The 23636-nt window shown below is 43.8% G+C and overlaps 1 protein-coding gene and 1 long non-coding RNA gene across 4 annotated transcripts in view; one reads left to right on the top strand and one right to left on the bottom strand.

Moving 5' to 3' along the window:
* The window catches only part of LOC138758943 (uncharacterized), a 30836-nt gene extending 20495 nt beyond the window's left edge, over positions 1–10341 (top strand). The window contains exons 2-3 of the long non-coding RNA XR_011354541.1: positions 4838–5079; positions 9772–10341. This is a non-coding gene — a long non-coding RNA (uncharacterized lncRNA). The remainder of the gene's footprint in view (positions 1–4837; positions 5080–9771) is intronic.
* The window catches only part of tmem161a (transmembrane protein 161A), a 31081-nt gene extending 12726 nt beyond the window's left edge, over positions 1–18355 (bottom strand). Inside the window, exons 1-7 of one of the 3 annotated variants that reach the window (XM_069928574.1) lie at positions 18218–18355; positions 12679–12782; positions 11450–11530; positions 10020–10117; positions 8849–9005; positions 4909–5060; positions 2720–2786 (exon numbers count right to left, since the gene is read on the bottom strand). In XM_069928574.1, coding sequence (XP_069784675.1) covers positions 2720–2786; positions 4909–5060; positions 8849–9005; positions 10020–10117; positions 11450–11530; positions 12679–12782; positions 18218–18220 — 662 coding nt within the window. In that variant the 5' untranslated portion in view covers positions 18221–18355. The remainder of the gene's footprint in view (positions 1–2719; positions 2787–4908; positions 5061–8848; positions 9006–10019; positions 10118–11449; positions 11531–12678; positions 12783–18217) is intronic. The other 2 variants (XM_069928575.1, XM_069928576.1) reach the window with 2 other exon arrangements.
* Between the last annotated feature and the right edge of the window lie 5281 nt (positions 18356–23636).

The raw sequence follows: 23636 nt of genomic DNA, 5'->3' as shown, positions 1-23636 counted from the left end.
AATACAACCTCATGAGTGTAGTCATACCTTTCCCGTTCCTCAGCTCCACCTAGATAGCCTCAGTCGACAAACCCTATGGTCCGTCCTTCCTGAAGACAGCTGTGATATTTTCCCTGACGAGAAATGCCACTCCTCCCCTTCGCCCCCCCAGTTCTACCGTATCCAAACCAACAGAAGTCCAGAACATAGAGCTTCCAGGCCTGCTCCTCCTGCAACCAAGTTTCACTAATGGCCACAATATCGTAATTCCATGTGCCAATCCATGCTCTAAGCTCATCTGTCTTTCCTACAATACTCTTTACACTGAAATAGATGCATGTTAGAAAATTTCTGCCATGTACAACCTGTTGAATTCTAATGTTACATGCAATTTTCACATAATCTTTTCCTTCTTCCACTTCTCTATCTGCTCTGGCACTCTGGTGCACATCCCCCTGCAATCTAGTTCAAACCCACTGGACAAAACCTTCTCGCAAGGATCCTAGTTCCCCTCCAGTTCAAATGAAAACCGTCCTGTCGAACAGGTCCCACCTTCCCTGGAAGAGAGCCCAATAATCCAAAAACCTGAAGCCCTCCCTCCTGCACCATGTCTTTAGCCATGTGTTAAGCTGCCTTATCCTTCCATTTCTAACCTCACTAGCATGTGGCGCTGGCAGCAATCCTGAGATCACAACCCTGGAGGTTCTGTCCCTCAAACTAGTGCCTAACTCCCTGAACTCTCCTTGCAGGACCTCCTCACCTTTCCTACCCACATCATTGATCCCTAGATGGACCACGACATCTGGCTGCTCACCTTCCATCCTGAGAATGCTGTGAACGATGTGAGAGATCTTATATTCTCGATCTCTTCCAAAGAATGCCTTATCTGTCCTTCTAACTGTGGAATCTCCTATCACTACAGCTCGCTGCCTCTTCTCCTTTCTCTTCTTAGCTACAAGACTAGACTCTGTGCCAGAGACCTGATTGCCATGTTTTGTCCCTGGTAGATCATTCCCCTCCAACTGTATCTAAAATGGCATACATTATTGAAGGGGACAGCCACAGGGGTGCCCTGCACTGCCTGCCTGTTCCCTTTCTCTCTCCTGAATGTCACCCATCCTCCATCCTCCTCTTGTTTCATAGGTACGATAGCATCCCTGTAACTGCCTCCCGAATGATTGGAGTTCATCCAACTCCAGTTTAATTCAGCTACAATCCCATAGTTTTACATATTAACAGTGGTAGACAGTACAGCACCTTAAAAAACTTCTGAACAATCCCAAGTTTCACTAATGAAATTTCACTTCCCTGGAATGTGGGAAAACATACATTATTTTGAAATCCAACAAGGGCTGACAGCTCTGACAGACACCAGATGAGCTGGCCAGGTAGTAATATTTTATACGTTGATGGGGATTACAAAGGCTTTTAAAAAAAATAAAAGTCATTCACAGGATGTTGGTGTCACTAAGACAGCATTTATTTGCATCCACAGTTCCCTCAAGAAGAAGGTGGCGAGACACCTTTTTGAATTGCTGCCAACTTGCTGCTAAAGTGTTCCCACAATGTGGATCGAGAATGAATGGCCAGTGACACTTTTCCAAATCCAGCTGGTGCCAGATGTTGTTGCAACATTCCTGTGTTTCTTCTTGGAGGAGAGACTGAGGGTTTAAGGGACATAACTGTTAGGCGCTTTGATCTGGATGGAATAGAGTGTAATTGAGCTACACTCATCCACACAGGTATTCCATCACACCAGAAGTGCTTGTAGATGGTGGAAGGGGAAGGAAGTGGATCACTCACAAGGGCTGCCTGGCCTCTGACCTGCTCATCATCCACGTGGACAGATGAATCAATCTAGGACTTGAGGCAGCACAGTTAGCGCAACGCTATTACAGAGCCAGTGACCCTAGATTCTAATTCTGCGCGGTCTTCAAGGAATTTGTATTTCCTTACACCCTTAAAAAAAATACCAGGGATTATAGATTAATTGGGGTATTTGGGCAGCATGGACTCATGAGCCAGAGGGCCTGTTACCGTGCTGTATGTCTAAATTAATTTTAAAAAAATTAAGGACATCGATAGATTCAGTAATGCTGCAGAACACAAAAGTCGAACTCTTGACTGCCAACTGAATGGCACAAGTGTTACCTGCCATTCATCATCCCTTGCCTGAATGCTGCCCAGATATTGCTGCATGCAGCAATGAAGTGATCTTTGAATGATACCTTGGGATGTTGAAACTCTGAGAGAAGGGTCTCGATTTAACTTCTTACTCAAAGAGGTTCATTTTAGGAGTTCATTGATGTGAAATAGACTAGGACAGCCATTCCAATCATCAATAAAACCAACATACCCATTATACCCACTGTGATTTGCAGCATGAGGTATTTACAGATACTGCAGCTCTTTTAAAGTGGCAAGTGTTTTGCAGTAGCAGCCAGTTTGTGCAGCATAAGGGCTCCCACAGACAACAGCCCTCTGGTGATCATGGCTGTTAAGTAGGCATTATCTGGTCAATGGGAACAGAGCTCCTTTACTCTTCTCTCAACACAGATTCACCAGGGTGGCAGTTTGCAACCGGCATATTTAACAGTGTTGCGTTGGGATACCAGAACACCACTTGGATAACCTACCCATCTCAGGAGTAGAGCAAGTCCTCAAGACCACATCCAGGGCAAGAATCCTGCTCACTAAGTCATGGATGAAAGGAAAGTGCAAAAGAAAGAAGATCACTCACGGCCAGATGCTCTCCAGTCCTAGTTGTCTGCAAAATATCTGCAAGTTTTCATACAAGTTGGCAAACCCTGTGTGGAGACGAAAGACATGGAGTGTAGGTTCAGTCATTTGACTCCATCTGGTGACCATTGTGAGGCAGATGAGTTTGTTCTAAGATCTCATTACAGGACCAGAGTGGTATACTGGCACTACCTTGCAGCCCTAGTGACCCATGTTTGATTCCAGCACGGCTGACTTGGTGGAGTTTGCATGTACTCCCTGTGACTGCATAGCTTTCCCTTTAGGCACTTTGGTTCCCTCCCAGAGTTGTGGAGTCACAAAGCGAGAAACAGGGTCTCGCATCACCCTGTCCACGCCCATCTTTGTTACAGGTGAATTGACCACTGGAAACGGCTCCTGGTGATGTAGGTGGAGGGAAAGTGGGGCTGTGGGAGAGAACAGGGTGCAGGCAAATAGGTGAGGAAATGAGATTGATGGGATTGTTCTCTGATTCAGTGTGGATGCAAGAGGCTGAATGGTCTGCTGTGCCACAAGGGCACATAACCAGTCTATGCTTGAGTAAATCCTGACCCAAGAATATTCTCCAGTAATATCCCCACTACTGTTGCAAGATCTGCCAGCCTACAATTTCAGTTTGTCCCTCCTAAACTTTGTCAACAAAGGAGCAATAGTGACTATTCTCTGGTCTTCTGGGACCTCACCAGTGGCTCAAAGGCCCTGGCAATCTCTTTTACCTCTGATGGAATCCAGGGAGGCCCTGGGCACTTATATACCTTAATATTTTTCAAGACAGCAAACACCTCTTCCTCCCAAAGGCCCAAGAACAGCCTTTTTTTAAAAAAAAACTCACATTCCATTCACATTCACATTCCACCTTAAGTATTCCCTATGCCATAGTGATTAGTAAGGGATTACTTAAGGTGGTATGTGAATGGAAAGAAAAAGTTTGAAAACTATTGTTTTAATCGTACCTAATTGACTCGTTATGTGCACGGTTGCATAACTCCAAAGGAAATGGGCCAATGACAATTTTTCTCAAGCAAAATATTTCAGTAATAATAACAACCTTCCCTTCCCACTCACACATGACCTTAACCAATTCCTTATTAATCACTGATGGCACAGGGAATATTTATGGTGGAATGTGAGTTTTCGAAAAAGGTTGCCCACCCCTGCCCCAGAATATCACTCTCATCTCACCAACATCCATGCCTTTCTCCTGAGTAAATGCCAACCTTATTTAGGGCCTTGCCCACTTCCTCTGGCTTCACATAGGGCCCCTCCTTTGTACTTTAATGGACCTATCCTTTCCCTAGCTACGCTCTTGCTCCTTTTACATGCATAAAATGTCTTGGGATTCTCTTAAATCCTGTTTGCCAAGGATATTTCATGACCCTTTCAACCCTCCTAATTTCTTGCTTAAGTATTCCTTTATATTCCTCAAAGGCCTTGTTTCATTTCAGCCTCATAAACCTTACATAAGCTTCTTTTTCCATTTTCTGACCAAATTTACAATATATTAAAGAATATCTGGCAGCTTCCATTGCCATCTAATAATGCTGATTAAATGTTTTTATTTCCATTCCGGGCACAGGTGGATTTAAATTGCTAGCCCATGCTATCAACTATCAAACTATGGCACCCTCCACTAAAATTAAACCATTCTCAGGACTTGGTTAGCTAGCAAAACCAGCATTACTCCCAGATAAAACCCACAAGAGATCAATGAAAAGCTGAGTGCACACAGAAGCTTTTCTCTTCATTGGATGTGGCATGTTCCCTTGTCCCAACAGTTCAGTGACATCACTGCCACGTTGTTAGCATGTGGCTTCTGTTGGTGCTAAAGATGTGTTTCCGATGCATTGAACCGCCTTCTTGGACCATTGCAATGTGTGTGATGAAGAGGCTTCCATAACATTGTTGGATAGAATGCTCCAGTATATTAACACAGGAATTATCCAACAGAGTTGTTTTTAGGATGTGGCAGTGTTGGAGAGGAACAACCTGAGGTGCCGGGTCTCTTCTCCACCTGCTGCCATGGTGGTTGAGAGCTGCAGGCAGTGGTGCTGCAGGGTTTGAGAGAGACACTTCAGTGATAGAGGTCTCAAATCTATTCCAGTACACTCTGCAACACTCCTTGGACTGATGATTGATGACATGTTCTCCCCCCCCGCAACCCCCGAAACTCACCTGGCTCAAGACCAAACTCCAGATAATCCTCGCGTACCACCAGGACCAACATGGCAATGAGGAGGAAAAGGAAAGCAAAGGTCAGGCAGACAGAGCGCTCTCCTCCCTCCTCAGTCTTGAAGTAATGAGCCATCAGAGAGAAGAGCAGTTTACTGTAGGCATCATGTTAAGGTAAGCAAGAGCTTTTGTAATAAAATCAGAGTGAAATAAACACATTCCATGGCGCATGGGGGAAGGAGTTTAAAATTATGCCATTTGCAGCTGCTTCATCGGTGAACCTTCCCAGTTTGGGAAGCACACACATCATACCCCAGGAAGCACAGTGAGAATGGGTCAAGATCAAACTTTATGGCTATGTTTCTCACTCAGTAAAATGGATGTGGTCATCCAAACCCAAGGCCGAACTGCCATTAAAAAAAATTCTGACCCCTGAAAAGATCCAACACAGGAGTGCTAGCTACTGAGCCCAGAGATGAAAGAGAGACAAACAAAATCTTTGGTCAAAATAAGTTTTATGGCAGGAGAAGTATTGGCGGGGCAGATTTTGGCGGGGATTCCAGAGATTAGGCAGGCGATCATCCAGCCTCCAGTGGTTGAGATCGGACACAATCAACAGGTAAGAACTGGAGGGATGTAGAGTTGCACGCTGGGACAAGCATGTGGAAGGAATTCAAATCTGACTTCTGACATAATTGAACTTCAGTCTCTTCCCCAAAGGCTCCATATCCTTTCTTAGCCTTATCCAAAACCTGGTGGAAGGGTTAATAGTGAAGAAAGTTGTCATAAAATACAGATCAGTTGGAATGTTGGGTGGAGAAATGGCAGATGGAGTTTAATCCAAACAAGCGAGAGGTGCTGTACTTTAGGAGGAAATTGTAGAGTGAATGGCAGAACCCTCAGGAGGATTGGTGTACAGAGGGATTTTGTGATACAAGTCCATACTCCCAGAAATTGGAAATACATGTGGACAAGGTGGAAAAGAAGGTACATGGATTGGTTGCCTTAATCAGTCAGGGCATCGAGTTTAAATGGTGTGAAGTCACGTTGCAGCTATACAAAACATTTGGGGTATTGTGTGCAATTCTGAGCACAACATTATAGGAAGGGTTTGGAGACTTTGGAGAGGGTGCAGAAAAGGTTCACTAGGATGTGACCTTGAGTAGTGGGTATGAGCTATAAGGAAAGGTTGAACATGCTTTCTCTTGGGAGTCCGAGGCTGAAAGGTGACCCCATAGAAGTTCATAAAATTCTGATAGGCATTGATAGAGACAGCAGTCAGAGTCCTTTTCCCAAGATGGAAATGTCAAATACTAAAAGGCATAGGTTTAAGATGAGAGTGGGAAAGTTTAAAGGAGATTTGTAAACCATTTTTTGAAAAAAAGAAAGTGTGGTGTGTGCCTGATATGCACTGCCAGTGAAGGAGGTGGAAATAGATATGATAACAATGTTTAAGGGGCATTCAGACAGACACAAGAACAGGCAGGGAATGGAGGGAAGTAGATTATGTGTAGACAGATGGGATTAGTTAGATTGGCATCACATTCAGTGCAGACATGGGCTGAAAGGCCTGTTCCTATGCTTTAATATTCTATTATGCTATGTTTTTTTTTCTCTATCATTTAGAGCAGTGGTTCCCAACCTTTTTCTTTCCACTCACATCCCACTTTAAGTAATCCCAATGCTATGTGATTAGTAAGGGATTGCTTAAGGTGGGATGTGAGTGGGAAGGGAAGGTTGAGAATCACTGATCTAGACCCAATTATTACTGAAATATTTTGCTCAAGACAAATTGTCATTGGCCCATTTCCTTTGGAGTTATGAACCCGTGCACATAACAAGTCAATTAGGTACAATTAAAACAGTGGTTTTCAACCTTTTTCTTTCCACCCACATCCCACCTTAAGCAATCCCTTACTAATCACAGAGGACTGATGGCATAGGGAAGACTTAAAGTGGTATGTGAGTGGAAAGAAAAAGGTTGGGAACCACTGATTTAGAGATACAGCAGACTAACAGGCCCTTCTGGCCCATGAGCCTGCACCACCCAAATACATCCAGGTTACCCATTAACCTACTAACCTTGTAAATCCTTGGAATTTGGGATGAAATCGGAGCACCAAAGAAAACACACAGTCAAGTTCATTGTCATCGGATTGCACAAGTGCAACTTCACAAAACAGCGTTCTCCTGTCCTCGGTACAAAACATGCAGACACACAACCAGACAAAACACTCATACACACAAACAAAATACATATGTAGGACAGTATTTCATCTACACAAATAAATAAATATTACTTCTTGAATATTGGAGTCTTAGTGAGAGCAGTTCCTTTAGTTGTTCAGTATCCTCACTGCCCCTGGGAAGGTACAAATTCCATTCAGACAGCATCAGATTTGAACCTGGGTCACTAGTGCTGCAATAGCTGCTACGCTAACCCAATACATTTCCAATGCAAAGAAAAAAAAAAATCACATTGTCTCCTTATACCTGCCCAGTCTCATCAGGTGCAGCCGGTGATGCAAAACAGGAGCCCCACACAACCTTTAGAGCTAGTCCAATGGCACCAGTGAAGGGTGCAGGCAGTGCAACAGAAGAAGGACTCAGCAGTGGATTCCCCTTGTTGTCTCGGGCAGCAACCTCCTTCGAAGAAGACCGCAGAGCCCGCCTCACTGACAAAAGGCAAAGGAGGAAAAACCCAACACCCAACCCCAACCAACCAATTTTCCCTTGCAACCGCTGCAATCGTGTCTGCCTGTCCCGCATCGGACTTGTCAGCCACAAACGAGCCTGCAGCTGACGTGGACTTTTTACCCCCTCCATAAATCTTCGTCCGCGAAGCCAAGCCAAAGAAAAAAAAAAGAAGACTATGGTCACAGAGAGGGGTCAAGTTTGTTTATGACCAATGATTCCTCAAACAGGAAGATTTTCAGGGCTGTAAACAGTTCAATTCATTACACAGTCATCTCTCTGCAGGGGACAATGTCATTAACCACTTTGACAGCTTGTCACAGTCAATGGTTAGACAGTAAATTAACACTGAAACCAGCTGAAGCTGTTTACAACAAGCCCCCACCCTCTCTCTCTGTCTCTCTCCCACCACTCAGTGCAAAATGTCAATAAACTTGACAGACTTGAGAGCAAAGGGATTCCCTGGATTGTTTTCACTTGCCACTGATAAACCTTAGGTGGATGAAGAGAACTCTAATGTGTAGTGCTCTAAGAATTGGCTCTACTGTGGCTCCTTTCACAATCATGGATTACTGCACAGCTTCAAAACCGACTTTGCAACACTGGAAATGCAGCACACAGCAAGATCCCACAGGCAGCAACATATAAATTACCAAATAATCTGTTCCTAATACTGGTGCTCCTCTACCTATGATGGGGTTGCATTCTGATAAACCCATCTTAAGTGGAAAAATCTGAAGTCAAAAAAAAAGAATACCGCACCTACCAAACATCATAGGCTAGCCTCCCTTAAATGTGCTCAGACCACTTACCATAGCCTACAGCTGGGCAAATTTATCCAACACAAAACCTATTTTATAATTAAATGTTGAATACCTTTTATTCCACACTGAAAAAAACCCAATTTTAATCATAAAATATAGCGTCCATCAGCTGCCGCATGATAACCAGTAATGATAATCATACCCAACCTCACTATGCGGCGAACATCGTAACTTTGAAAACTCGTACATTGAGCTATCACAAGTAGAAGAGCACCTGTATGTTAGATGAAGGAGAAGGAACATCGTGTGCTTCCTAATATCTGAAATAGTAGCATTAAATCTTTTACCTCTACCAGACAGAAGCGACAGGGACTCATCCAAAATCTAGTGTGTCTGAAACATCAGCTTGTTGTCGCTGTTTTAAAGGAAAGGCTTCATGTGCACAGATGAAGGGGTGGGGGATGATGCTATTGATGCAAGGATACATCCCAAAGACCAATGTGAGCAGGCACCAGAGCACTCCAATGTTGACCTCCCCCTGAATGTTGAGCAGACTGTAATAAGCCTCTGTGAATGAATAAACCAGGGTTGCATACATGACAAAGTCCATCAGCCACTGGTATTCCAGGAAGTAGCGGAGGACTAAAAGGAGATACAAAGGAAGGAGGGCATTAACCATAAATATACGGAGATCACAGTGCATTTAGCGCAGCTAAACACTGGTACTGATTCTCCATAACCCCATCATCTCACAGGCTTCCCACCTCCCTCTATCTTTCCAATTAATATCCAACATTCAAACATGGTAAAACATCTAAAGGTCTCCTTATTTAAGAAAGGATATACTGGCTTTGGAAGTGGTGCAGATGAGGTTCACCAAGTTGAATCTGGAGATGAGTGGAGACATTGAGTTGCCAGTGATTTTACTCATTGGAATTCAGAAGAATAAGTGGGGATCTTACAGAAACATGCAAAATTATGAAAGGGATGGACAAGATAGAGGCAGGAAAGTTGCTTCCGCTGGTATGTGAGATCAGAACGAGGGGACATAGCCTCAAGATTTGTGAGGAGAAAAGGATGAAATGCTTTCTCCCAGAAAGTGATAAATCTGTGAAATTTTCTCCCCGAAGAGGCTGCATAAGACACAGTTGGACAGATTTTTTGCATAGTAGGGAAATTAAAAGTTATGGGGAGAAGGCAGGTAGGTGGAGTTGAATTTACGGCGAGATCATAAATTAGATCAGCCATGATCGTATTGAATGGTGGAGCAGGCTCGATGGGCCATTTTTGGCCTACTCCTGTTCCTACTTCCTATGTTCTATGTTCCTATCAGCCATGATTTTATTGAATGGACAACAGGCTCGACAGGTCAGATGGTTGACCCCGTTCCTATTTCTTGTTTGTAAAGGTTACGGAGTTGAATAAGGGCAAAGGAAATGAACAAAAAAAAGAAACTAAAAAGAAAATTCAAAATCACCGCATTGCAGCTGCGAGAAGGGGAAAGTGAAGCTTGGTGGAAGGAGTGGTAGAGGACTGACTCAGAACTTTCAGAAGAGGGAGCAAGAGAAGAGTGGTAGCCTTCCCACATTATCCATTCTAAATCTCAGAGCTAGGGTGGGTGCTCTGTGAAAGACTGTGTCATCCCAGACTCCTTACCCAGAGCATCCAGAGGCTTGATGGGCGTGGCTTCCAAGGACAACCTGATATCTCTGGGTACCATCTCCGGTTTGCTCTCAGTGGCACCATTTTGTCTCCTGTCGAGAAGGGGAAATTTCAGAAGAAGCCCAAGAGCTGATCTGCGCACTAACTGAAGGTCTTCCTTTCTGCATCGTGGCAACATCCATGTTTCATAAACAACTTGTGGGTAAGAATAATTTCCCTTCATTTCAATCAACACTTTGAGACTACGACATTCATTGTTTTGCTGCGCCATTCTTTGTATTGCAGATGTGAAATCGCTATAATTACATTTCCATAAATATGATATTAAAAATAAATTGGTGCAATTGCGGAGGAGCTAGTGGAGTTGTTCAAGTGAACCGGTACGGACTTGAAGGGCCGACATGGCCTGTTTCCGTGCTGTAAACGGTTATATGGTTATATGGAAACCAGAATGCAGACTCCCTAGCTCAGGGGCACCCCCCTCAAACTCACCATTTCAAACCACTTTAGACTTTGTATATGTGTTTCAGTAGTTTCTCTCTATAGCTTAATACATCTCGCCTCGAAATACATCATCCCAGGAATCCTCTCTCTAGCTGGTACACCCATTCATCAATAATCTGGCCAAAACTGTACACAATGCTCCTGTTTGTTGTTTACCTTTCTCTCTCCTGCCTATTTATTTTGCTCATTACATTACGATCTTCCATTCTTTTGCTTCTCATGCCTGTTCTCCCAGCTTGTCATGCCTCTACAAAAGAACCAGAACATCATTCTGGGAGGAGGAGTTTTCTGATCTGGTTTGTTTCTGAGGCAAAGATGCCACAGCAGTGAAGCTTCATTGAGATAGTACATTATTAACATGGCCTCAGAATGCCCCAAAGCAATTCACAACAAACTACTTTTGCAGAAAGCTCCTGTGGTTTTTGGAACTGGTCTGAACAGAACCTCACAAAGTTAGGTGGTGTTGCATTGCCATTTAGGACTTCAATAGAGACCAGGGGGTGCTTTACATTCATCCAGCAGGGCACATGGGATCACATTTATTGTCTTTGAAGTTATCTGAGGTGTAGCACGCTCCAAGTGACAGTCTGGATTCTGTGCCAAGGACAAAGGAATACACTCCAACCACAGCTTCAACTTTAGATGGAAAAAAAGACTATAAACTGGCATTTCCTTTTTTGTTTTTAAAAACATTTCCCAAGAATGATCAGTTAGTCTGAGCTGAGATAGTCTTTCCTACTCCAACACTCAGTGGTGTTCACACGAGTTAGTGGAGACATCGTGAAGTAGATTATTCTGAAAATGAGATTGGTGGAATACTATGTACGGAGTCTAGTTGGACTGCTCGCTAAACAAACTTTATCACTGCATCTTGGTACCGTGACAATAAACTTGGAACCTGGCTTGCGTGCTCCACCAACCTGTCTCTCTTCAGTTTTGGTTTCTGCCTTCCTGCTAGGGCTCGCAGTTCAACATCTGATGGATGTCTGAATCGGAAGAGGCTGCAAGAGAGTAGAACACGGTCAGCAGAACCTAGGTTTCCCTTGGAGCCAGCAAAGGCCCAAAGTGTATGAATTAATAAATGACAGAATAGATAGAAGGCAGATTACAGTTTGTTCGTTAGAGTTTGAGAGGCTATCCAGTGTGGGGATCGAGTAGTGGGGAAAGTAGAAATGGTGGTGGGGGGGAGGAGGAAAATGTGTTTGGATACCATTCAGCAGTGAAGAAGTCCACTGTGTAAAAGCCCACCTTCACTTTGGAGACAAATTTGATGCGAGATGGTGCTGGAGGCTTCCTCATCGTGTCAGAGGTTTGCATCTAGAGCTTGGGTTGCTGATGGTTTGGATTGAAGGCTGTGTTGCTGTGGGAACGCTGGAGGTTAAGCCATGGACATTCAGTGGCCCTGCAGGGACTCTCTTTTGTTTCTCTTTCTCTGGCTGGAAGGGACACTGGGAAATTTTTGCTGATAGAGAATGTCTTACGGAAGATAAAAGGAGTTTTTGTGTAATATCAGATTTTCTGTTTTATTACATGGCAATAAATATTCTTGAAAATTTTAGACAAATCTATTTCCCTCAGGGATTGAAGGGTGCAGGAAAATAATACTGGCTACACTGGGTCAACAAGACACAAATCTGTTGTAAAGATACAATTGGTTCGGTTCACCTTTCTTCTGTTTGGGGAAGTCAACTGCAGTACCATATGATGTCAGACACATCCAGGGTCAGCTCTGCAAACTACTGTGGTTGAATGACTGGGTAAACCGCCTTTGGCATGAAGATTAATGCCTTATCAAAAGACAAGACTTATATTTACATTGTACTTTTTACAATCTCAGGACATTGCAAACTTCTGAAACATAATTACTCCATCACAGGAGGAACATGTAATTGATTCATGATCACCAAGATGCCATAAACGGAAACTATGTGATCATCAGTTTCAGCTCAATATATTGGAAGAGGATACCCTACTCCTTGTCAGGGAATCTGAGCATTTCGCCAATCTATCCCTAAACACAGGCAGGTCCTCACATGAAAGTCTCACCGAATTTCATCATCAAGAGGGATGAAACCAACCTATGGGTTTGTATAAGAACTGGAATGTGTGAACATTCGAACTGACAAACAATGTAACCAACACACTTTACCTGCCATTGCAGAGCAGCCAGCGACCAATGGAGTAATGAGGCACCAACCTCTGCATGAGAGATGCCATCAGTAGGCTCACAACAACCTGAACACCAATTACACCCTGGGAGGAAGCAAAATTAATAAATTATAGCAAGATCTGAGCATTACTCAGACTGTACGTATCTGGTTTCTATTTCAATATCATCTCCTCAATTCTTCCTGAGGAGGTCCAAGTACTTCACTGCTGCAAAGAATTTAGAGATTGCATTTCAAAGCGTCTTTCGTAACCTCAGGAAATCACTTCAGAGTTTGCTTTTATTTAGAATACAGACACCCTGTTGCATTGTACCATTGTCCATAGTGAGTGCGCACAATCACGGAGAGCCAGTACCACACATGGTTGAAGAGCTCATAAATGGAAGCCAGAAGTCAGATGGCTCTAACTGTTGTGCCAGATAGATCAAAATCACAATGTACCTGCCAAAGCACAACCAATTTTAGACCAGCTGTGTGGGGAAAATGCTGCTACTTCACAGAATTACGGAGATTTGTGATGGTGGCAGTCTATCGTCTGTACCAGGTAAAGAAACCCATTAACCCCTGTTGTATGCGAAGGAAAAAGTTTGATGAGTTCAAAGAGTAATGAGTTTGGACTCAGGCTGAACACAGAAAGGATCCTTATTAAAACAGACACAAGGGAATCGCAGCAGGGATAATATACACGAGTACTCTCAATCATAAAAACACAGTATGATCAGTAACAACCCAGATACATTATAACATAACATAACAATTACAGCACGGAAACAGGCCATTAGGCCCTTCTAGTCCGCACCGAACCAAACACCCCTTTCTAGTCCCGCCTCCCTGCACAATGCCCATAACCCTCCATCTTCCTCTCATCCATATACCTGTCCAACCTTTTCTTAAATAATACAATTGACTCCGCCGCCACTATTTCTCCCGGAAGATCATTCCACACGGCTACCACTCTCTGAGTAAAGAAGTTCCCCCTCATGTTACCTCTAAACCTCTGCCCCTTAATTCTTAACTCATGTCCTCTTGTTTTAATCTTTCCTCCTCTTAACGGAAATAGTCTATCCACATCCACTCTGTCTATCCCTTTCATAATCTTAAATACTTCCATCAAATCCCCTCTCAACCTTCTACGCTCCAAAGAATAAAGACCCAATCTGTCCAATCTCTCCCTATACTCTAGATGCTTAAACCCAGGTAACATTCTGGTAAGCCTTCTCTGCACTCTCTCCACTCTGTTTATATCCTTCCTATAATTAGGCGACCAGAACTGCACACAGAACTCTAAATTAGGCCGCACCAACGTCTTATACAATCTCAACATCACCTCCCAACTCCTATATTCCATGCAATGATTGATAAAGGCCAGCATACTAAAAGCCTTCTTCACCACCCTATTCACGCGAGTTTCTACCTTCAGGGAACAATGTACCGTTACTCCTAAATCTTTCTGCTCTTCTGTATTCCTCAATGCTCTCCCATTTACCACGTATGTCCTATTCTGATTCTTCTTACCAAAATGAAGCACCTCACACTTATCAGCATTAAATTCCATCTGCCATTTTTCAGCCCACTTTTCTAAGCAGCCCAAATCCCTCTGCAATCCTTGAAAACCTTCTTCATTATCCACTATTCCACCTATCTTAGAATCGTCTGCATATTTACTAATCCACTTCACCACCCCATCATCTAGATCATTAATGTATATAACGAACAACAATGGGCCCAATACAGATCCTTGAGGCACACCACTGGTCACCGGCCTCCAACCTGACAGACAATTATCCACTACCACTCTCTGGCCTCTCCCTTTCAGCCAATGTTCAATCCATTTGACTATCTTAAAATTTATACCTAAAGACTGCACCTTCCTAACTAACCTTCCATGTGTTACCTTATCGAAGGCCTTACTGAAGTCCATATAGACAACATCCACTGCACTACCCTCATCCACATTCCTAGTCACCTCTTCAAAAAATTCAATCAGATTGGTCAAACATGACCTTCCTCCCACAAATCCATGTTGAGTGCTCCTGATCAGACCCTGTCTATCCAGATGTTTATAAGTACTATCTCTAAGAATTTTCTCCATTAATTTACCTACCACAGACGTCAAACTTACAGGCCGATAGTTGCCAGGCTTCCTCCTTGAACCCTTTTTAAATAATGGAACCACATGCGCAATGTGCCAATCCTCCGGCACTATCCCCATATCTAATGACATTTGGAAAATTACCGCCAGAGCCTCTGCTATTTCCTCCCTCACTTCTCTCAATGTCCTGGGGAAGATCCCGTCTGGTCCCGGAGACTTATCCACCTTTATATTCTTCAAAAGCCTTAAAACTACACCTTTTGTAATCTCTATATTCCCCATATTTACCCAATTTGCTTTTTTTTATCTCACATCTCCCAATATCCTTCTCCTTAGTGAATACCGAAAAAAAGAAACTGTTCAATATCTCCCCCATTTCTCTAGGCTCCACACACAGTTTTCCGCTCTGATTTTCTAAGGGACCAATTTTTTCTCTAGCTTTCCTCTTACCATTAACATATTTGTAGAACTCTTTTGGATTAGTTTTCACCCTGCTTGCCATAGTTTTCTCGTACCTTCTTTTAGCTTTCCTAATTCCTCTCTTAAGATTCCTCTTACATTCAATGTATCTTTCAAACATCTCCTTAACTCCGTGCTTCTTATATCTAATGTACGCCTCCCTTTTTCTTCGAACCAAGTTTCCAGTATTCCTTGGAAACCACGGCTCTCTCAAACCTTTTGCCCCTCCTTTTAACCTAACAGGAACATAAAGCTTTTGCACTCTCAAAATCTGATCTTTAAAAGACTTCCATCTCTCTACTACATCCTGCCCATAAAACAAATTGTCCCAATGCACACCCTGCAAGTCCTTTTGCATCTCCTCAAATCTAGCTTTTCCCCAATCAAAAACCTCAATCCTTGGCCCTGATTTCTCTCTTTCCATAATGACATTGAAGCTGATGGCATTATGATCACTGGACCCGAAGTGCTCGCCAACACTAACCTCTGTCACTTGACCCATCCCATTTGCCAACAGTAGATCTAACACTGCTCCTTCTCTGGTCGGCACCTCTACATATTGTTGTAAAAAACTATCTTGCACACATTTCACAAACTCTAATCCATCCAGTCCTTTCACAGAATGTGTTTCCCAATCTATATGTGGAAAATTAAAATCTCCCATAATTACAACCCTGTGCTTATCACAAATATCTACTATCTCCCTACAGATTTGCTCCTCTAGGTCTCGGTCCCCTCCGAGTGGTCTATAATACACCCCTACAAGTGTAACCTCTCCTTTCCTACTCCTCAGTTCCACCCAAATAGCCTCCGTGGATGTGCCCTCTAATCTATCCTTCCTAGGCACCGCTGTAATATTCTCCCTGACAAGCAATGCAACCCCACCTCCTCTTGCCCCTCCGACTCTATCACACCTAAAACAACGAACCCCAGGGATATTCAGTTGCCAATCACATCCCTCCTGCAACCATGTCTCACTAATCGCTACCACATCATATTTCCAAGTATCAATCCACACCTTCAGCTCATCCACCTTTTTTACAATACTCCTGGCATTAAAATATATGAATTTCAGAGATTTCCCAATTTTTAATCCCTGTTTTCCCTCATCTTTAATAACAACATTATTTACTTTTCCTGCCAATTGCCCTTCATCTTCTTCCAGAGCATTTCTCTTCTCTATCACCTGCCCATCCATATTCAAATACTTACTACAAACTTTCTTTGTTTGCATTCTAACCTTCTCATTACTGCTCTGTACTATTTTGTTCCCTCCCCCCAACCATTCTAGTTTAAAGGATCCTGAGTAGCCCTAGCAAATACCTCTGCCAGGATTCTGGTCCCCCTGGGACTTAACATTACCGATATTAGCAAATGTTTACACCCTTATAATACATAACAACCAAGGATTACAATATGCTACCTGTCGTTCCTTGTCTAACACGTGCACAGCTCTAATGCTATCTAACAGTGTGTGCACACCTTACCAAAGACTCCTCCAGCGTGGTCCACAGTTCACAACCTGCAGTGGAGCAGGGTTTGTCTCAGGACCAAACAGCAAATGAGAGAGAGCTACTGCACGTGGTGGACTTTATAGTACAGTAAGATGGAGGGTCTGGCCCAGGTAATCACTAGGTGTTTAAAGGGGCCAATGGTCAGGTGTGCACTAATGGATGGGCAGAGTCCAACCTTGATTGGCAGGTGATGAGAGTTCTGACTAGGTTCTAGACGCAGAGATCACGTTTCCCTCCACAATCCACATTCCCACCAAGTTCCAGATGGAGAAGTCACATGACCCTCCATAATCCCACTAGGTTCCAGAGAGATCACATGACCATCCACAATCCACACTACAACCCCACATCCTGGAGCTTTGACAGCTTAAGTTACCAGTTCCACGTCCAGTTCTTCCATTAAAAGTATGGTAAAGGTTTGTTTCCATCATCCTCTCACATAGGTTCCAGACCCCATCATTTACTGGGTGAAATCATCATCCCCACATCTCCCTGTCACTCTACTAAACAGTTATTGATCTCTCCACAGGTGTTTCTTGGGAACCTAACACCTTTCTTTCAAATAATATAGCGATTCCAACAACCCAGGCTCTGCTCTGGATGGGTAGATCAGAGTTGATGTAGGGTTGGGGATTCAGCTTCTGCCTTGGGGTCTGCGCCCATCACTGACCCTCAACTCCAAAGGTCTGTGTCCTGCCAATGATCTTTGCCCTTCCAGGGTCTGCACCCTGCCAGTGATCCTTGGCCTCCCAGGGTCTACGCCCTGCCAGTGACCCTCAGCCACCCAGGGTCTGCGCCCTGCCAGTGACCCTCAGCCACCCAGGGTCTGCGCCCTGCCAGTGACCCTCAGCCACCCAGGGTCTGCGCCCTGCCAGTGACCCTCAGCCTCCCAGGGTCTCAGCCCTGCCAGTGACCCTCAGCCTCCCAGAGTCTGCACCCTGTTAAGAACCTTCACCCTTCCAGGGTCTGCGTCCTGCAAATGGCCCTCACCCTCCTAGAATCTGTGTCCTGACAATGACCTTCACCTTCCTAGAGTCTGTGCCCTGACAATGACCCTTGACCTCCCAGTATCTGCACCCTGTCAAGGACCTTCAACCTCTAAGGGTCTGCAGTCTGTCAATGACCTTCACTCTCCCAGTCTATGCCCTGCCAATCCCCTCGCCCTCCCTGGGTCAATTCCTTGACAATGACCCTGGCCTTCCAAGGGTCTGGATCCTACTCTGACCCCTACCCCACTACTGTTGACCTCTGGCCTGGCCGTTGATCTTTCCCTCACAGAGCCCAGGGGTCAGCGCGCCGCCACTGACCCTTGATCACTCTCCGCTGCCCCTCAATCCCCGCCATTGACCCTGCACGACCCCTGGGGTCTGTTCCACGCCGAGGGCCGTAGCAGTGGGTGGATTGGGCGCTGCGCCGGGTTCCCGGCACCGCTCCTAACTCGGAACCTCCGCTCACCATCGCCTGTGCTCGCTTCGCTGAAGCCCCCTTCGCCCGGTCACCAGAGCAGCCGCACCGCCGTCGCGTTCACCCACAAACTCAGGCTAACTTTAGCAACGATTGACGGTTCGGTCGACCAATCATTTTGTCAGCCTCTGCTGCTAGCCGCGGGTGTCAACCAATCATCTCTTCGAAGACACGATTGACTTGACCCACCCCGAATTATTGACCCAATCAGAACATTAGTCAGGCGGGCTGTTGCTCGCTAACCAATCAGCACGCATCTTGATTGCAGGGCTGTCAACTGTCATTGAAACCTCTAGACGAGTACTCTGGGAATTGCAGTTCAGTTGCGCAGCGTCGCTCCGTAGAAAGTCATGTGATGAACTTCAGGTCCCAGAACCCTTTGGGAGGCGCGCATTTTCAGCGGTTGAAGGTGCAGTTGACTGCAATCTGCCCTTGATCAGCTTTCTAATTTTAAGTAAAAAAAGTTTTATAATTGTGATAAATTGCATCATACAGCATTCTCTCTCTATTTCCATAAAATTATGATACTTCACTTTCCCATAAAAAGGAGACAATTTAAGACCATTTAAAGTCACATCTGATTTATTTTTGGCTCAAGGTAATTGTATAGGGGCAGCAGTTGCTCAAACAGCAACTGCAAATTCCCACCGTGGAAACGAAAGTACATACAAAGTAAGTACTTTCAAAGCTCTGTCCTCCCAATTTCTCCAAATTCCCCACACTGACTGGTTGATGGGATCATAGACTAAGTGTTCTCCCTATGTGAGTTTCGTGAAATGCCATGCCAGACCTTGGTACCCAGGTTCCTGCCTACCAACACATCATTATCCTGAGTAAACTCGTACTGTGAATTGTCCCTTTGAGAGTCTTTAGAAACACTAAAGAACTCCGCACAATCCCAATAAGAACAGTCAGTGATATGCTGGTTCTCTCAGAGCAGTACAAGTTAAAGATTAGATGAAGAGAATGTTAATGACACGAAGAAACCATTCAGCCATTTAGCTTCATGCCAGTTCCTTTCAACGTTAGTGGTTTCACTGTAGAACTGTGAAGTATTTTTCCTTAAGGGCCAACCAATATCTCTTTGAAAACCCTGACTGAGTGACTCAAGAAAATACAATTTGGCCTTGAGGTTATCCAGCATGCGTTTGGCTGCTAGCTGAGACCAGGCCATGGATGGCACTGGAGAATATGTCAGGACAGGGGCTGTGAAGATGGCTAATGATCAATGCTCTGCTCCTCTCTGCAGTGATATCTTGATGCAGTGGCTGAGGGCTAATGGAGGCAGAGACTGTAGATGGCACTTTCCTATTTCCCAATTTCAAAATATATCAACTTCTAAGAAACGTAAGTTTTGATATTCTGAATTACAATCTTATCACTCCAATAAACCAAACTTCGTAATTGCAACTTTATGTAGCCTTTAATTAGTTGATATAGCTATTTGTATAATTTTGCATCAAGATTTTCATAATGATGAATTAACAAAGGATTTGGCTATATTTAAAGACATAATGATATAAGAAATTATTAAGATAAGATAACAAATACAAAGAAAAGTATTTCGAGAGCTTATGCCTCCCTCCATGGACCTCTGAAGACTGAACGAAAGCTCCGAGTCTGCACAGATATTACAACAGCGTCAGAATCAGAATTTATTGTCGTGAATATATCACAAAATATGTTTTGCGTCAGCATCACAGTACACATACTACCTTAGAAAAAAAAGTGCAAAAAAAATGTAAAAGTCGAAGTAAGGAAGTATTCATTGTTTATTCAGGAATCTGATGGCAGAGGGAAAGGAGGTGTCCTTTTGGCACTGATTGATTGGCTTCAGGCTCCTGTATCTATTTCCCGATGGCAGTAGAGTGAAGGGGGCATGGCCTGAGTGGTGGGGGTCCTTGAGGATGGAGGCTGAATTTTTAAGACACTTGTAGATGACCATGATGTCGCAGGCCGTTAACAACTCTCTGAAGTTTTGTGTTGGCACTTCCATATCAAACAGTGATGCAACCAGCCAGAATGCTCTCTCTGATTCACCTGTAGACATTTTTGAGAGTCTTTGATGACGCACCAAATCTCCTCAAACTCCTCACAAAGTATAGACGATGGTGAGACTTCTTTGTAGTGGCATCAACATGGAGGCTCCAGGAAGATCCTCAAAGATGTTAACACCCAGGAATTTGAAGTTTTGACCCTCTGTTTTGAGTTCTCCTGATTTCCTGCTGAAGACCACGTTATCTTCTTGGTTTTGCTAATGTTTTTATTTTGAATATTTTATCTTGATTTTTTTTTACAGTAAAGTAATTTCATCGATCAATACAAACTTTTTCAACCTTCATAGGAAGTACAGAGTCTGTGTTTTGATTCCCATCCCCCTTCCCTTGCCTCCAAACACATAACCAGACCGATAATACATTATACAAATTGAAATGGGGTTTAGAGTCCCCACCAAAGACCTAAAAAAAGGAACAACCTAATTACATAATTAACTAAATAACTCAAGTAAGAAATAAAATAAAAAACTAAAAGAAAAACCAAACTAAAATAAAACAAACTAAAAAAGGCCTAAAAAGAAAACACGGATGTCGCCTGTGCCACGTTCCATTTCCTTAACTCCAATCCTTTCCCTACTAATAAGTTTTTATAATATCCATATTTCACGGGGAGGGAGAGCTCATCAATCTACATGCCCATGTATTTCAGATATGGCTGCCACACTTTAACGAATGTGTTACGTGGTTTTGCTAATGTTGGTTGCAAGGTTGTTGATGTGACCCCACTCAGTGAGCTGATCCATCTCCTTCAAACACTTCCTCATTGCTGTCTGTCAGGGTTTTCAAAGAGGAGCTGGTTGGCCCTTGAGAAAAAATACTTAAGAATTCTACAGAAAAAGTGTAGTTGAAACTATTAACTTTAAAAAGAACTGGCATGGGGGGAGGGGGTTCAACATCTCTGAAGATCTATCCTGGGGCCTTCATGTTGATGCAATCAAGAAGAGGGCTTGCCAGTGGGCTATACTTCCTTAGGAGTTTGCGGAGATTTTGTGTGTCACCTCAGACTCTTGCAAATTTCTACAGGTGTACCATGGAAAGTCTTCTGACTGGTTGCATCACTTTCTGATATGGAGGTGCCAATGCAGAGTACAAGAAAAATACTCCAGAGTTGTTAACTTGGCCAGCGACATCATGGGCATCAGTCTTCATTCCGTCGAGGACATCTACAAGAGGTGATGACCTAAGAAAACAGTCTCTATCCTCAACGACCCTCACCACCCAGGCAAAGCCCTCTTCTCACTGCTACCATCAGGAAGGAGGTACAGGAGCCTGAAGATGAACACCCAGCAGAACAAAAACAGTTTCTTCCCCTCCGCCATCAGATTTCTGAATGGACAATGAACCACAGACACTACCTCACTTTTTCTCTTCCTTTGCACTAATTTATTTATTTTCAAAATGTAATTTATAGCAATTTTTGCACCTGTAATGCTGTCATAAAACAAATTTCATGACATGTTCATGACAATAAATTTGGTATGTCTAAATTTAAAAATAAAATATAAATAAATATCTTGAGAGAGGAGAGAGTGGTGGGGAAAAAGGAAAGATTAGGGGGGGAATTCTAGAGAGATGAGGCTAGTCAACTCTATGATCAGATTGGTAAAAGATGAACCTCTTCTGATGTGAGCGTGGATCTGTGTAACTCACTAAAACACCAGGGAATGTTGTATTCATGGCTATGACTACCTACTCTTCCAGAATTCCCTCTCTAATCTTTCCTTTTTCCCCCTCCACTCTCTCCTCTCTTAAGATATTTATTTATATTTTATTTTTAAATTTAGACATCTTCTTTCTTTGGCTTGGCTTCGCGGAGGGGTAATGTCCACGTCAGCTGCAGGTTCGTTTGTGGCTGACAAGTCCAATGCGGGACAGGCAGACATGGTTGCAGCGGTTGCAAGGGAAAATTGGTTGGTTGGGGTTGGGTGTTGGGTTTTTCCTCCTTTGTCTTTTGTCATTAAGGTGGGCTCTGCGGTCTTCTTCAAAGGAGGTTGCTGCCCGCCGAACTGTGAGGCGCCAAGATGCACGGTTTGAGGTGAGATCAGCCCACTGGCGGTGTCAATGTGGCAGGCACCAAGAGATTTCTTTAGGCAGTCCTTGTACCTCTTCTTTGGTGCACCTCTGTCACGGTGGCCAGTGGAGAGCTCGCCATATAACACGATCTTGGGAAGGCGATGGTCCTCCAATCTGAAGACGTGACCTACCCAGCGCAGTTGGATCTTCAGCAGCGTGGATTCGATGCTGTCGGCCTCTGCCATCTCGAGTACTTCGATGTTAGGGATGAAGTCGCTCCAATGAATGTTGAGGATGGAGCGCAGACAACGCTGGTGGAAGCGTTCTAGGAGCCGTAGGTGATGCCAGTAGAGGACCCATGATTCGGAGCCGAACAGGAGTGTGGTTATGACAACGGCTCTGTATACGCTAATCTTTGTGAGGTTTTTCAGTTGGTTGTTTTTCCAGACTCTTTTGTGTAGTCTTCCAAAGGCGCTATTTGCCTTGGCGAGTCTGTAGACATACAGCGGAGCAATAAGCCCTTTTGGCCCACGAGCACATGCTGCCCAATTAACCTACAACCCCTGTAAGTTTTGAAGGGTGGGAGAAAACTGGAGCACCCGGAGGAAATCCATGCACTCATGAGGAGAACGTACAAGCTGCTTACAGACAGAGCAGGATTCGAACCCTGATTTTGCTGATGCTGTTGCGTTAACCTCGATGCCTACTGTTATGCCCTAGCTATTAAAAGGTTCCTCTTGATCAAAGCTCTGCCCTGTCAGAGAGGCAGTTCTGAAGGGGTCCTCCTTCAGTACTGCCCTGGGAACATCACACTAACTCTCTCCTGGGAGATATGTTTCTGCTTGAGAGGTAAGAACACCTATCTGCTCATCCCAGTTTTTTTCCTCTGACCAGCCAAGTAAGGTCAGCATTTATTGTCTCTCCTGAACCGCCCAACTCGGGCATTTGCTTCCCTCTTTTTTAAATTTTTTTTAAATTTAATACATCACAATGTAACAAATCTCTAACAGTATTTACACAAACTCAGTGCATATATATGCATAGTGACATTTTCAATTTTCTCCCCAACCCCCCTCCCTTCCACCTCACAAATAACTATAGAAAGAACACAGAACAGAAAAAAAAGGAGCGTGTCAACTAAATATTCTGTAATTCACGTTTTCCTTATGTATACCATGTCTCGTTAAGAGTTGGAGGCCTGAAGTTGGTGGTTACAAATAAACTTTGTATATGGGTCCCTAATTTGTTCATATTCATGATAACTTATCCCTTAAATAATGTAATTTTCTCTCACGGAATACGCTGGTTCATTTACTTGCTTCCCTCTTTGAGGGCAATTC

This window comes from Narcine bancroftii, chromosome 3, assembly GCF_036971445.1.
Source record: "Narcine bancroftii isolate sNarBan1 chromosome 3, sNarBan1.hap1, whole genome shotgun sequence".
Lineage (NCBI taxonomy): Eukaryota > Metazoa > Chordata > Chondrichthyes > Torpediniformes > Narcinidae > Narcine > Narcine bancroftii.
This window is presented reverse-complemented; position numbering and strand designations above follow the sequence as displayed.